Source organism: Scyliorhinus canicula, chromosome 12, assembly GCF_902713615.1.
Source record: "Scyliorhinus canicula chromosome 12, sScyCan1.1, whole genome shotgun sequence".
Taxonomy (NCBI): Eukaryota; Metazoa; Chordata; class Chondrichthyes; order Carcharhiniformes; family Scyliorhinidae; genus Scyliorhinus; species Scyliorhinus canicula.
In genome coordinates this window covers 12,913,284-12,929,100 of record NC_052157.1, presented here as the reverse complement: position 1 = coordinate 12,929,100, position 15,817 = coordinate 12,913,284, and the positions used below count along the sequence as shown (strand labels likewise).

Sequence of the window (15,817 nt, the reverse complement as noted above, 5' to 3'; positions counted from 1 at the left end):
CTGCAAGGTGGGGTGGCAATTATGGTCCTTTGTCTTTATCAGTGATGTAATCAGTCTTTGGATGCTTTTCGAAATCTCCTATCTAAAAACACAGGGAGGGTTTCCATTTCCCCTTAGAGAAACACCCTATAGCCATCCCTGACAGGTGTTAACTGTACATTCTCAGTCATCTTCAAAATATAAAGCTCTTGAGCACTCTTGGCGATGCTCCACCCCACTACCCCCCCCCCCCCCCCCCCCCCCCCTTGCACCCCGGACATACTTTCTTCCACCTTCTTCCGTCAGGAAAAAGATACAAAAGTTTGAGGTCACATACCAACCGACTCAGGAACAGCTTCGTCCCTGCTGCTGTCAGACTTTTGAAATGACCTACCTCGTATTAAGTTGATCTTTTCTCTACACACTAGCTATAACTGCAACATTATATTCTGCAGTCTCTCCTTCCTTCCCCATGTACGGTATGCGTTGTCTGTATAGCTAATACATGAAATGAAATGAAAATGAAAATCGCTTATTGTCATGAGTAGGCTTCAGATGAAGTTACTGTGAAAAGCCCCTAGTCGCCACATTCCGGCGCCTGTTCGGGGAGGCTGTTATGGGAATCGAACCGTGCTGCTGGCCTGCTTGGTCTGCTTTCAAAGCCAGCGATTTAGCCCTGTGCTAAACAATAATAAATCAATCAAATCAAATCTATCCCCGTAACCCCACCCATCCTTTTGGACACTAAGGGGTAATTTAACATGGCCAATCCATGTGACCTGCACATCTTTGGACTTTCACGGAGTGCTTTGTGACCAATTAATTTTGAAGTGTAGTCAACGTTGCCAATGTTGTCGGTAAACACAGCGGTCAATTTGTCACAACGCAACCAAGACAGAATTACCATAGTGTGTTTTGCTGGGTGTTGGTGGAGAGAAACATTGACCAAGGGAACTCTATGGGCGAAATTTACCGGCTGTTCACGCAGGCAGGATATTTCAGTCCCACCAACGGTGCACGGGTTTCCCGGCGGCGAGGGGTGCAGTCAACACGTTGACAGCAGCAGGGCCTGAAAAATCCCGCTGGCGGGCTGCCTCCCCAGCCAAAAAACACGCGGTGGGTTGGTGGCTAAATTACGCCCTCCGCCTCCCTCTACGGTAAACATAGAACATAGAACAGTACAGCACAGAACAGGCCCTTCGGCCCTTGATGTTGTGCCGAGCAATGATCACCCTACTCAAACCCACATATCTACCCTATACCCGTAACCCAACAACCCCCCCCAACCTTACTTTTTAGGACACTATGGGCAATTTAGCATGGCCAATCCACCTAACCCGCACATCTTTGGACTGTGGGAGGAAACCGGAGCACCCGGAGAAAACCCACGCACACACGGGGAGGACGTGCAGACTCCGCACAGACAGTGACCCAGCCGGGAACCGAACCTGGGACCCTGGAGCTGTGAAGCATTTATGCTAACCACCATGCTACTGTGCTGCCCCTGCTAAAGTGAGATCTTTTCTAATGCATCAGACCAGACAGTTTAACCTTACACCTCATATACTCACAAAAACTTTAGCCTCGGCTATGAGCTCAAATCCCTCGTGGAGTTGATCCCAGAGAGCCAGGAATGTGGCCAACAGAGCCAAGCTGACATCTGTTACGCAAGGTAGACATCCAGTACAAGCAGCTTGAACTGGTAGACCTAATGCACTGAACAAAGAACAATACAGCACAGGAACAGGCCCTTCAGCCCTCCAAGCCTGCACCGGTCATGATACCAACCTTGGGCAACATGGTGCCGCAGTGATTATCACTGCTGCCTCACGGCGCAGAGGAGCGGGTTCGATTCCGGCCCTGGGTCACTGTCCGTGTGGAGTATGCACATTCTCCCCGTGTTTGCGTGGGTTTCGCCCCCACAACCCAAAGATGTGCAGGATAGGTGGATTGTCCACGCTTGCCCTTTAATTGGAAAAATGAATTGGGTACTCTAAATTTAAAAAGAAATGATACCACTCTCGGCCAAAACCCTCAGCACTTCCTTGTGCCGTATCCCTCTATACCCATCCTATCCATGTGTTTGTCACGATGCCTTTTGAAGGCCGTTAATGTATCTGCTTCCACGACCTCCCCTGGCAACACGTTCCAGGCACTCACCACCCTCTGAGTAAAAAAACCTGCCTCGCACATCCCCTCTAAACTTTGCCCCATGGACCTTACACCTATGCCCCAGAGTGACCGACCACTACACCTTGGGAAAGAGTGCCTGCCCATCCACTCTATCCAGGCCCCTCATAATCTTGTAGACCTCTATCAGGTTACCTCTCAACCTCCCTCGTTCTAAGAAACCAGTTAGTCCAAAATAGATTCAATTGGTTTGTCCGATGCAATTCACTCAATAGATCGAAGAATCTCAGGTGAAAATTATGCCCAGCACATATTGAGCTCTGCGAGCCTTTGCACTCGTTTAGAAACTGGCCTCACCCACAAAGCTGGCCACGCCCCTCAGCCGGATTAATCTCCATGGTTAGTTTACCTTCGGCAATATGAAAATGAGTTTGAGCAGAAGCTCAAGGAAAAAGTGCGTGTCAAATCCAGCAGCATTTTGAACATCATTTTCACAAAGATCGGCAACTGTGCCATAGGAAATGTTTTAATCCCTTTTCTATATTATACTGCTACTGCAGTAGGTTGCACAATAAATGACACTGTGCCCTAGCATCTCATGCTGTGAATATTCTCAAGGGAGTGCGCGTGCCTTGTTAGCTTCTCAGGATGTCGCTGCTTTTGAATGAACGCACTAACAGTAAAGCAACTCCACTCCACAGGGAAATCGACAGTCTGATAGTTGCATCACGACAGGAAATTAAACAAGTGCGTTAACAACGGCTGTTCGACCAATACTGACCAACAACCCCTTTTCCTTGTCAGTTTGCTCCCCTTTGCACAGTCACAGTTCAGTGCGTGCCATTCACACACCTCGCAGAAGTGGGAATTTCCCGTGCACAAGCGAGCGTTGACAGGCCATGCAATCCTGCCCTCGCCCTGTGTTCTCACGCACTTTCCAATTACGAGTCAATAGGGTGTGAAATTGGCAAATTAACTTCAACAGATAAATGTGAGGTAATAAATTCTGGTAAAAAAAAAATATATGCAGGAAGGTAGAAGCAGGAGGCCTCATGCTCTTTGTAGACAATAAGGGTAAGGTTGTCTGGCCTCTCTACAACATGTTTCCCCGCTGCAAGAGGCTACCCGCCACTGGCCAGTGACGGGGCCTTCTAGTCCCACTGCCCACCGAATCTACCCCATGCTGCCGGGAAACCTGCAGTGGGTGTGCGCCATCGGCGGGACCTGACGATCCGGCCGGCGTGAACAGCTGGAAGATCTCGTCCTAAGTGTCTATATAATGGACAGAAGCAGTGGAATTTGGGAGTACAAACATGAAGATTATTGAATGTGGTGATGCAGGTTATTAAGGACAAACAAAACCCCACAAGCACTGCTCTGGGGTTCATTGGGTGGCACGGTAGCTCTGTGGTTAGCACTGTTGCTTCACAGCACCAGGGACCCGGGTTCGATTCCCAGCTTAGGCCACTGTCTGTGCGGAATCTGCACATTCTCCCCGTGTCTGCGTGGGTTTCCTCCGGGTGCTCCGGTTTCCTCCCACAAGTGCTGAAAGACGTGCTGTTAGGGGAACTGGACATTCTGAATTCTCCCTCCGTGTACCCGAACAGGCGCCAGAATATGGCGACTAGGGGCTTTTCACAGTAACTACACTGCAGTGTTAATGTAAGCCTACTTGTGACAAGAATAAAGATTATTATTTCTAGTGAGATAAAATTAAAGAAGAGAAAAGTCATGTTAAGTTCCCATTGAATTTTGGTTTGACCACCCTTACCTGGTCCGACCTACGTGTACCTCCAGACCCTCAGCAGTGTGGTTGACTCTGAACTGTTCTCTGAAATGGTGCAGCAGGCCACTAGGTTCAAGGGCAATTAGGGATAGGTAACAAATGCTGTCCTTGCCAGCGACATACGCTCGTGAATTGATTTTTTGTTAAATGTGAATTCAGCGCTTTACACAAAACCTTCAGGGTGGAAGGGGACTGGTGCAAAACGCAAGTGCATCAAGGACAGACGCAGAGAAAAGCTTTGTGTCTGTCCGGCGATGAACTTCAAATCCCAAATTCAGACGAGCATCCAATGAGTACTATTTCCTGCAGCCTTTCTGGGTGTACGTTTGCTAGTTTAATGCTAACTAAAAGCAATTTTGTTCCGTGTTCCATACCCTGTAGATTGAGACAGTCTCGAGATGCTTTCAACCCACCAGATTGTCTGGGTCAGAACGCACGAAGTGATAGGACTGCAGTCTAACCACAATCACCCAGTCCCCGGGGAGGGAAAAAAAACTGTCCCCAGCATTAGAGACCAACGCTGCTGTGAATCCATTGAGTGGTTGTAGAACATAGAACATAGAACAGTACAGCACAGAACAGGCCCTTCGGCCCTCAATGTTGTGCCGAGCCATGATCACCCTACTCAAACCCACGTATCCACCCTATACCCGTAACCCAACAACCCCCCCCTTAACCTTACTTTTATTAGGACACTACGGGCAATTTAGCATGGCCAATCCACCTAACCCGCACATCTTTGGACATTGTGAGACACTGTAGGAGCAATCTCATTATGTGCCGCATTTAGCAAGATACTTAGTGCAGCAGTTCCAAAAATTTATTTGTTTGGTAGTCGATACACAAAATGGAAGATGGTACTTTAACGGATAATTTCCATTAAACTCCTCAATCAATAGAGAGCTCACATCACAGATCATTCTCAGTGCTATCGAGAACATTCCGGGCTCCTGGCCATCAATTTAATGAGGTCCTGCAAGAACAGCAGAATGTTGCATTCACTCTTGTTAAAACTGTGTTAACCATTCAAAGTACCTCTATTGCATTACTGTTTAAAGCATCCATTTAACATCCTGACTGTTTAAAGACTGAGAGGGCTACATCATCATGCATCAATCCAAAAGGAGGTTTAATCCTGTTTGTGCTGAGAATCAATCAGAGTTGGTAGAATCATAGAATCCCTACAGTGCAGAAGGAGGCCATTCGGCCCATCGGGTCTGCACCTGCTCTTCGAAAGACCACCCTTTCAATCCCCCATTTTATCCGTGTAGCCCACCCAATCATTGTACACTGAGGGGCAATTAATCATAACCACTCCACCTAACTTGCACATCTTTGGACTATGGGGGGGGCACCGGAGGACCCGGAAGAAGCCCACGCAGACATGGAAAGAACGTACAAACTCCACACAGACAGTGACCCAAGGCCGGAATCGCACCCGGGTCCCTGCGCTGTGGGGCAGCAATGCTGACCGCGGTGCCGCCGAACTGCTCGGTCTGAGAAGAGACGGAATAACATGGCACCTCCCACCAGCGGGATTTTCCGTTCCCGACAAAGTCAATGGACCTTTGAACGGCACGACGGGCGGTGAACGTCCGCCTAAACTCTCTCTCTGTTACTCACCCATCTTTCTCCTACCTTTCTTGAGATATGTTGGCTTTGATGTTCCACAGGTATTGGGAACTTTCATGTATTTTGTGCAACTGTTTTCGTCTGCATTTAAGATGAGGTAATGTGGTAATCTTGGACACGATTCAGCGGACTAACAACAAGTCCGCATTCAGACACGTTTGGCAGGGTGTTTCTTGGTGGCTGCAGCACCGAGAATCACTTTGCCGTTTTTTTTTGGCCTTGGGGGGTTCCCTGTGTAGTCAGATGTGGAGGCGCTGTCTGCTGAATGGGGAAGCCAATTAATAACCCACTTAGGGCTGATCATTCAAGCCTGTTGCCACTTTGCCAGTGACAGCCATTAACCCCCCCCCCCCTCCCCTTGCCCCCCCCCCCCCCCCCCCCCCCCCACGCCCCCACACGGCGAGCCATTCAAATGTCCATGGACTTTGGTGGAACTGTAATACCTCACCAGTGGGAAGGGCCATCTTTTCTCTCACACCAGCGCAACACAAATAGCTTGGCCGATGTGGCCTCCCTGAGGCAGTCTGGAAGAGGGGGGGGGGGGGGGGGGGGGGGGGGGGGGGGGCGTGCGAGGGGCTATCAGAGCCAGAGGGCCCAAGATCCAAAGGGTGGGTTGCAGGCAGGAAGGGTCACCTGTGGGCCCTCAGTGGGCCGTCATAAGGAGGCAACCTGCTTGGGGGCCCTTAAAATTTTAATTTGAAGCCTCGGTCTCCAACCTCTTGATCTATTTGAGCTGTCTCTGAGATGGAGATATCAGAACGCCGAGTTTCAAAGGGCCCAAGCAGGCTGACTCTTCTCAGTGAGGCCACTGAGGCCCCAGACCCCAGAAGTGCAGTCCTGGTCAGGATGTTTACGTCATTTTAAATCCTTTCCTCCCTTGCTCAGAGAAATTGTCTGGCCTCCAAACAACATTTAACCTCATGTCTCCAGATAGAAATCCAAGTTAATGCCATCAGTGCATGTTAATGTCATTACATCACCACAAGTCGGGTTACAATGCTTCATCAGCAGTTTAAATCAAATGAAGCACGACTAAGGACACACTGGACAGCCCAACCTTCCCAAAGGGGCAGTGAGCAAATGCAATATGTGACTTGGCACTAAACCATATAGATCAGGAAGGATCCAGCATCGAAACCAGCTCTCTGCTCAATTGGCTGTTCTTGACTAGGGTGGAGATGGGGGCTCTTCAATTCAGCTCAGTGTTCTGAGGCTACAGCGGTGGGAATTAAACCTGTCAAGGTCCCTGATCCCACTGCAGAATTGTAGGTGTGGACGTTGTGTGGGATTAGGGCAGGAACAGCCGTGATGGCCCGCAAAGTTGAATAACCTGCCAGCTACAGATTTATCACAAGGTTGATGTATGAAGAAAGGCCACTCAACATTGCGCTCTCTGCCCTTTATCAGGAATGACAGTCATTTTGGAATTCAGCCTTTGGGCGAAAGGTGTAATTACTGATTTGAACCCCAAGCTCGGAAAGCGCATCCATCGTCTCATTGCAGCAGCACTTACCCAGCATTCCTTTGTTCGAATTTGACATGCACATGTCCCTTTCAGCCACGGGAAGTACAAAGCCCACCACAAACACTTCCACTCCGTCAGCCATCAGCGCTAATCCCAAGATGAAGAAGAGTGTCCACTGGAAGCGTCCATGTCCGCACTCCTCAATGATGGACTCATACTGATGCGCTAGCTGCTCCTCGTCCTTCATTCGTTCAGCCATGAGATCTGCCTGGTCCCTGTATTCATCCGGAACGGGCTGTGTTGCTGCCATTCGATTGGCTTTAATGTCATCGGGATGTGGGATCCCCTGGTACTCCCCCTCGTAGATCTCATCCTCTTCATCGTGCCCTTCCGTGGCATCACTGTCAGCGTCTTCCTGCCCGTGAGGCTCGTCACCGTGGTAATAGCCCCCACCTTGCGGGGCATACTCCCCACCGCCATCGTACCGCGTGTACGAGTCTTGCATCCTGCCTTGCCTCTTGGCCTCATAGGCAATATCCTTGGCGCCTTGGAAGAAGTTTGAATTATTCCCAAATCCGTCATCCATCGTGCTCACAGCAAACTAGACCTCTTCTGACCTGCAGCTCAACTACATGGACACAGTCTTGTCAGCGTACATTACAATTTGATCTACTGTTTAAAAAAAGGCAAGACACAAAACTATTTGGATGCACTTGTCACCGATTTCCTCAGCTCCACGATGAGGCCACTGCGTGTCTCTGATGAGATGCCGATGTAAACAGGAAGTCTGTAGGGCAAATCCTTGCCACTGGGAAAAAGCTTAGCTATCAAATTCTGTCAGTGGCTTTGAAGTGACGGATGCCCTTCCGTGTGTCTCATGGACTGGTCCGAATGGTAAATTTCTGCAATAAAGAAGAAAGAGAAAATAAACGTATCTGTCCTCGAGGTGTAGATTGGAATGAAATTAGTTACTTTCACAACCTGTCCCTTTTCAATCTCTTTTCTGATTGAACTGTTGTTGTTAAAAATTGTCTGGCACACTGACAGCCCTTAGAGGCTGCAAGCATATATCAAGCCCAGTGGAATCCCCACGTCTATTTCATTAAATGTGAAGTTTAAATTAAATGGATAGAAGCTGAATATGTTTGCAACACAACGGGTCATTTTTGGACCCTGGTCGCTAAAGAAAATTGTTTGTATCTCGAGCTGTTATTGGTTTCTGAATTAGAAGTGAATGTTGGGTTCCATCCCTGTTGTATTCTGAGTTAGCTGAGCGGGGTTGTGCAGGCAATAGGAACACAGCAGGAGGCAATGGTGCAATGGTATTGTCGCTGGACTAGTATTTCAGAGACCCAAGGTAGCATGGCGGTCAGCATAAATGCTTCACAGCTCCAGGGTCCCAGGTTCGGTTCCCGGATGGGTCACTGTCTGTGCGGAGTCTGCACGTCCTCCCCGTGTGTGCGTGGGTTTCCTCCGGGTGCTCCGGTTTCCTCCCACAGTCCAAAGATGTGCGGGTTAGGTGGATTGGCCATGCTAAATTACCCGTAGTGTCCTAAAAAGTAGGGTTGGGGGGGTTGTTGGGTTACGGGTATAGGGTGGATAGGTGGGTTTGAGTAGGGTAATCATTGCTCGGCAGAACATCGAGGGCCGAAGGGCCTGTTCTGTGCTGTACTGTTCTATGTTCTATCTAATGCTCCGGAGACCTCGGTTCAAATCTCACCATAAGCCTGACATCCGCAAAACTCTGGAATTAAAAGCCTATGATGACCGTGAAGCCATTGTCAATTGTTGTTAAAAACCCATCTGGTTCACTAATGCCCCCTTTCGGTCAGGAAATCTGCCGACCTAACCTGGTCTGGCCTACTTGTGACTCCAGACCCACAGCAACTGCGGTTGACTCTTAAGTGCCCTCTGAAATGACCCAGTTTTGTGAGGGCCACGAAGAATCCAGCACGAGTTTTCAGGATACAAAGAAATAACATTTATTTACAAATTAACATATTATATACACAACAGCAGCAACACCTTCTCTTGCTGCTAACTCCTCTCTCCCTGGTTCCAAACTGGCCAGCTCTATTTATGCAGGGAGTCTGCTAATGATTTCTCCGCCCCCCCCCCCCCCCCTCATTGGGGAAGCTCATACTCCCACAGGATTGTAGGATAGTCATCAGGCCCCAGCCAATAGTAAGCAGGCAGGTTATAACACCCAGAAAGCTACGTTGGTTCAAGGGCAATTAGGGATGGACATCAAATTTCACTTCCTCCTGGAGGGAATAGTTTTCTTGCATGTATCTGATGAACTTCTGTCCTCATTTTAAATACCTCAGTCAGACTAACAGAGATAATGCCAGATGTAAAACCATTGCTCCCAAAATCAGTCTACACCAATGCTAAAGTGAGTATGCTCCCAAAACTAAACATCATTATGGAGTCAGATAATCGACTGCAATGTCCCAGGAAGCATGCGGTCACCAGGTGTGGCTTGATATTAATATATTCCCATGCTTCCATAATAACACCGCAGACACCTATAGACAGTGACAGACGTGTGGGGGAGGGTAAGGTTTCAATGAAATTGGAGTGAATTCTCGAAGTGTCTGAACACAGGGATTAATTTCCAATACCTACCAATTGGTTAATGCTAATCAAGATCAATGCAGATGAAACTCAGATTCCTCCATACTGTGGTACTCAGTACCGTTATTGAGCACCCCCAAGTCCTGTATGGCTGGTGTTACATCCAGCGAAGATCTTCCCTCTCTCAATATTCTTTAACCTCAACCCCAGAATGGTGTTACCTCCCCTGTAGACTGCTGAGGGATTTTCACCTCCCTTATCAACCCCCCCATACTGTTTCCCTGTGTGGGATTGCGAAGTCAATGCTAATGTGGCACGGTTGATTGATGGGCACAGTGTTGCGTTTCGAGGTGCCACCATCAAGAGCACGAGAAAATGTAGAGGTTTGACAAACAGTAAGGAAATATTTCAAGAGGACTGGTGGATAACTTATTGCAGAAAAGTATGAGGTCATGTTTTTTGGGAGGAAAGATAATATTGCGGGGGGGGGGGGGCTCCACATTTCCTGCTGGCCCACCCTGCAACCAGAGCACTCCACAGGGTGGTTAGATAAGGACCAAGTGGCCCTTCAACAGTCCTGCCCTCTGGATCTGCCCGCCAATCTGATGGGAGGGCAGCACCATCCGTCTCAGCGGCGCCAAGATCGAGTCAGTGGCAGTTCCCGGAACTGCAGGAGTGGAAGGAAGTAGGCATATGGATTCCCCATGCAGGTAAATCTAGGATCTTGGGAGATGGAAGGTTTGGGTAGGTCAGGGTGGGTTTTAAGGCTGCAGGTGGGTAGGAAGGGAGGGGGCTGTTGGATCTTAGGGATGAGGGGAAATGGGGGTGCCCCAGGACCAGCAAAAGGACAGCCCCTAAAGAGTGAATCCTACTTCCTTCCTGCCCAGAGAAGATTTTTTTTTAAGAATCGGGCTGCCCACTCCTGTCCTACTGCCCATGCCAAATGTTGTACCGCACGAGCAATGTATTACCAGGATCAGCTGGCTTGAGAACAAATCTACTTGACCCTTGATTATGTACTTGGATGTGGTGGGTGAGCTGCCAATTTTGGCACTCGCCCACCTCCCGTATTATGGGGATGAGTTTGGGGTGGGCAGGAAGGTGGAGGGGAGGGCAACTTCCCTCTTTTAGGTGCCCTCCCTTGTCCAGTGTGCACCTGATGGGGGCATGTAAAAAACATCCCAAGAGGTAAGTGTAATGAAAGGGTACTGAGAATAGATATTAGTAGATAGAGAAATACAGCACAGAACAGGCCCTTTGGCCCACGATGTTGCGCCAAACTTTTGACCTAGGTTAATCATAAAATTTTGGACAATTTTTCATGGCCAATCCACCCAACCTGCACATCTTTGGACTGTGGGAGGAAACCGGAGTACCCGGAGGAAACCCACGCACACACGGGGAGGATGTGCAGACTCCACACAGACAGTAACCCAAGTCGAAATCGAACTAGGGACCCTGGAGCTGTGAAGCAATTGTGCTATCCACAATGTTACCGTGCTGCCCTTAAGAAGTTAACCTACACTCCATTATTCTACCCTAATCCATGTACCTATCCAATAGCCGCTTGAAGGTCCCTAACGTTTTCGACTCAACTACTTCCACAGGCAGTGCATTCCATGCCCCCACTACTCTCTGGGTAAAGAACCTACCTCTGACATCCCCTCTATATCTTCCACCATTTATCTTAAATTTATGTCCCCTTGTAATGGTGTGTTCCACCCGGGGAAAAAGTCTCTGACTGTCTACTCTATCTATTCCCCTAATCATCTTATAAACCTCTATCAAGTCGCCCCTCATCCTTCTCCGTTCTAATGAGAAAAGGCCAAGCACCCTCAACCTTTCCTCGTATAACCTACTCTCCATTCCAGGCAACATCCTGGTAAATCTCCTTTGCACCTTTTCCAAAGCTTCCACATCCTTCCTAAAATGAGGCGACCAGAACTGCACACAGTACTCCAAATGTGGCCTGACCAAGGTTTTGTACAGCTGCATCATCACCTCACGGCTCTTAAATTCAATCCCTCTGCTAATGAACGCTAGCACACCATAGGCCTTCTTCACAGCTCTATCCACTTGAGTGGCAACTTTCAAAGATCTATGAACATAGACCTCAAGATCTCTCTGCTCCTCCACATTGCCAAGAACCCTACCGTTAACCCTGTATTCCGCATTCATATTTGTCCTTCCAAAATGGACAACCTCACACTTGTCAGGGTTAAACTCCATCTGCCACTTCTCAGCCCAGCTCTGCATTCTATCTGCGTCTCTTTGAAGCCGACAACAGCCCTCCTCACTATCCACAACTCCACCAATCTTCGTATCATCTGCAAATTTACTGACCCACCCTTCAACTCCCTCATCCAAGTCGTTAATGAAAATCACAAACAGCAGAGGACCCAGAACTGATCCCTGCGGTACGCCACTGATAACTGGGCTCCAGGCTGAATATTTGCCATCCACCACCACTCTCTGTCTTCTATCAGTTAGCCAGTTTGTTATCCAACTGGCCAAATTTCCCACTATCCCATGCCTCCTTACTTTCTGCACAAGCCTACAATGGGGAACCTTATCAAATGCCTTACTAAAATCCATGTACACTACATCCACTGCTTTACCTTCATCCACATGCTTGGTCACCTCCTCAAAGAAGTCAATAAGACTTGTAAGGCAAGACCTACCCCTCACAAATCCGTGCTGACTATCCCTAATCAAGCAATGCCTTTCCAGATGCTCAGAAATCCTATCCCTCAGTATCCTTTCCATTACTTTGCCTACCACCGAAGTAAGACTAACTGGCCTGTAATTCCCAGGGTTATCCCTATTCCCATTTTTGAACAGGGGCACGACATTCGCCACTCTCCAATCCTCTGGTACCACCCCTGTTGACAGCGAGGACGAAAAGATCATTGCCAACGGCTCTGCAATTTCATTTCTTGCTTCCCATAGAATCCTTGGATATACCCCTTCAGGCCCGGGGGACTTGTCTATCCTCAAGTTTTTCAAAACGCGCAACACATCTTCCTTCCTGACAAGTATCTCCTCGAGCTTATCAGTCTGTTTCACACTGTCCTCTCCAACAATATGGCCCCTCTCGTTTGTAAATACTGAAGAAAAATACTTGTTCAAGACCTCTCCTATCTCTTCAGACTCAATACACAATCTCCCGCTACTGTCCTTGATCGGACTTACACTCGCTCTAGTCATTCTCATATTTCTCACATATGTGTAAAAGGCCTTGGGGTTTTCCTTGATCCTACCTGCCAAAGATTTTTCATGCCCTCTCTTAGCTCTCCTAATCCCTTTCTTCAGTTCCCTCCTGGCTATCTTGTATCCCCCCAGCGCCCTGTCTGAACCTTGTTTCTTCAGCCTTACACAAGTCTCCTTCTTCCTCTTAACAAGACATTCAACCTCTCTTGTCAACCATGGTTCCCTCACTCGACCATCTCTTCCCTGCCTGACAGGGACATACATATCAAAGACACGCAGTACCTGTTCCTTGAACAAGTTCCACATTTCACTTGTGTCCTTCCCTGACAGCCTATGTTCCCAACTTGTGCACTTCAATTCTTGTCTGACAGCATTGTATTTACCCTTCCCCCAATTATAAACCTTGCCCTGTTGCACGCACCTATCCCTCTCCATAACTAAAGTGAAAGTCACAGAATTGTGGTCACTACCTCCAAAATGCTCCCCCACTAACAAATCTATCACCTGCCCTGGTTCATTACCAAGTACTAAATCCAATATGGCCTCCCCTCTGGTCGGACAATCTACATACTGTGTTAGAAAAGCTTCCTGGACACACTGCACAAACACTACCCCATCCAAACTATTTGATCTAAAGAGTTTCCACTCAATGTTTGGGAAGTTGAAGTCACCCATGACTATTACCCTGTGACTTCTGCACCTTTCCAAAATCTGTTTCCCAATCTATTCCTCCACATCTCTGCTGCTTTTGGGGGGCCTATAGAAAACTCCCAACAAGGTGACTGCTCCTTTCCTATTTCTGACTTCAACCCATATTACCTCAGTAGGCAGATCCCCCTCGAACTGCCTTTCTGCAGCTGTTAGATTATCTCTAATTAACAATGCCACCCCCCCCCCCCACCTCTTTTACCATCCTCCCTAATCTTGTTGAAACATCTATAACCAGGGACCTCCAACAACCATTTCTGCCCCACTTCTATCCAAGTTTCCGTGATGGCCACCACATCGTAGTCCCAAGTACCGAACCATGCCTTAAGTTCACCCACCTTATTCCTGATGCTTCTTGCATTAAAGTATACACACTTCAACCCATCTCCTTGCCTGCAAGTACTCTCCTTTGTCAGTGTTACCTTCCCCACTGCATCACTACGTGCTTTGGCGTCCTGAATATCGGCTTCCTTAGTTGCTGGACCACAGGTCCAGTTCACATTCCCCTGCCAAATTAGTTTAAACCCTCCAGAAGAGTACTAGAAAACCTCCCCCCCAGGATATTGGTGCCCCTCTGGTTCAGATGCAACCCGTCCTGCTTGTACAGGTCCCACCTTCCCCAGAATGCGCTCCAATAATCCAAATACCTGAAGCCCTCCCTCCTACACCATTCCTGCAGCCACGTGTTCAATTGCACTCTCTCCCTATTCCTAGCCTCGCTATCACGTGGCACCGGCAACAAACCAGAGATGACAACTCTGTCTGTCCTGGCCTTTAACTTCCAGCCTAACTCCCTAAACTTGTTTATTACCTCCACACCCTTTTTCCTACCTACGTCGTTGGTACCAATGTGCACCACGACTTCTGGCTGCTCACCCTCCCCCTTCAGGATCCTGAAGACACGATCCGAGACATCCCTGGCCCTGGCACCCGGGAGGCAACATACCTTTCGGGAGTCTCGCTCGCGACCACAGAATCTCCTATCTATTCCCCTAACCATTGAATCTCCTATTACTATTGCTTTTCTATGCTCCCCCCTTCCCTTCTGATGATGTGGAATCCCTCTGGGTGGAGTTAAGAAATATCAAGCGACAAAAAACATTCGTAGCGGTGGTACACAGACCACCAAACTGCAGTGGTAATGTTGGGAATATGTGATAATGTATGATAATGGAACATCTGTGATTATGGGTGACTTTAATCTGCATATAGATTGGGTGGCTCATTTTAGTCACAGTACAATAGAGGAGGGATTTCTGGAGTGTGTACGGGATGGTTTCCTGGACCAATATGTTGAGGAACCAACAAGGGAACAGGCCATTTTGGACGGGGTGTTGTGCAATGACAAAGGATTAGTTGGCAACCTAGTTGTGAGAGAACCCTTGGGGATGAGTGACCATAATATGGTAAAATTCTTTGTCAAGATGGATAGTGAGGTAGCTGATTCAGAGACCAGGGTCCTGTACCTCAATAAAAGTAACTATGATGTATGAGGCATGACGGACTGGGAAACATTACTGAAAGGAAGGGAAGTGGACAGGCAATGGCAGACATTTGAGGAACGAATAGGTGAATTCCAAAAGCTGTTTAATCCTATTTGGTGCAAGAGTAGAACGGGGACTGTGGTCAAACCATGGCTTATAAGGGAAATCAGAGATAGTATTAGATTCAAAGAAGAGACATACAAATTAGCAAGAAAAAGCAATTGACCTGAAGATTGGGAACAGTTTAAAATTTAGAAAAGGTAGACGAAGGGATTGATTAAGAAGAGAAAAATGCAACTTAAAAGTTAACTAGCGGAGAACATAAAAACAGTCTATAAAAGTTTCTATAGGTATCTAAAAAGAAAAAGATTTATAAAAGCTGTTGTAGGCCCCTTACAGTGAGAAACAGGGGAATTCATAACAGGGAACAAAGAAATGGCTGAGGAACTAAATTCGTACTTAGTTTCTGTCTTCACAAAGGAAGACATGAATTATGTACCGGAGGTTCTGAGAAACACAAGTTTTAGTGAGGAGCTGAAGTAAATTCGTATTAGGAAGGAAATAGTTTGGGGTAAATTAATGGGATTAAAGGCAGACAAATCTACAGGGCCTGATAATCTTCATCCCAGAGTATTTAAGGAACTGGCCCTAGAAATAATGAAATGAAAAAAATGAAAATCGCTTATTGTCACGAGTAGGCTTCAATGAAGTTACTGTGAAAAGCCCCTAGTCGCCACATTCCGGCGCCTGTCCGGGGAGGCTGGTACAGGAATCGAACCGTGCTGCTGGCCTGCTTGGTCTGCTTTAAAAGCCAGCGATTTAGCCTTGTGAGCTAAACCAGCCCCT

General features: G+C 47.9%; 1 protein-coding gene across 4 annotated transcripts in view; it reads right to left on the bottom strand.

The window, feature by feature from the left end:
* LOC119974456 (synaptic vesicle glycoprotein 2B-like) overlaps positions 1-15,817 on the bottom strand; it is a 182,573-nt gene that overhangs the window by 55,063 nt on the left and 111,693 nt on the right. For all 4 annotated transcript variants that reach the window (XM_038813363.1, XM_038813364.1, XM_038813362.1 and 1 more), the window contains one exon: positions 7,041-7,894. In XM_038813363.1, coding sequence (XP_038669291.1) covers positions 7,041-7,578 — 538 coding nt within the window. In that variant the 5' untranslated portion in view covers positions 7,579-7,894. The remainder of the gene's footprint in view (positions 1-7,040; positions 7,895-15,817) is intronic.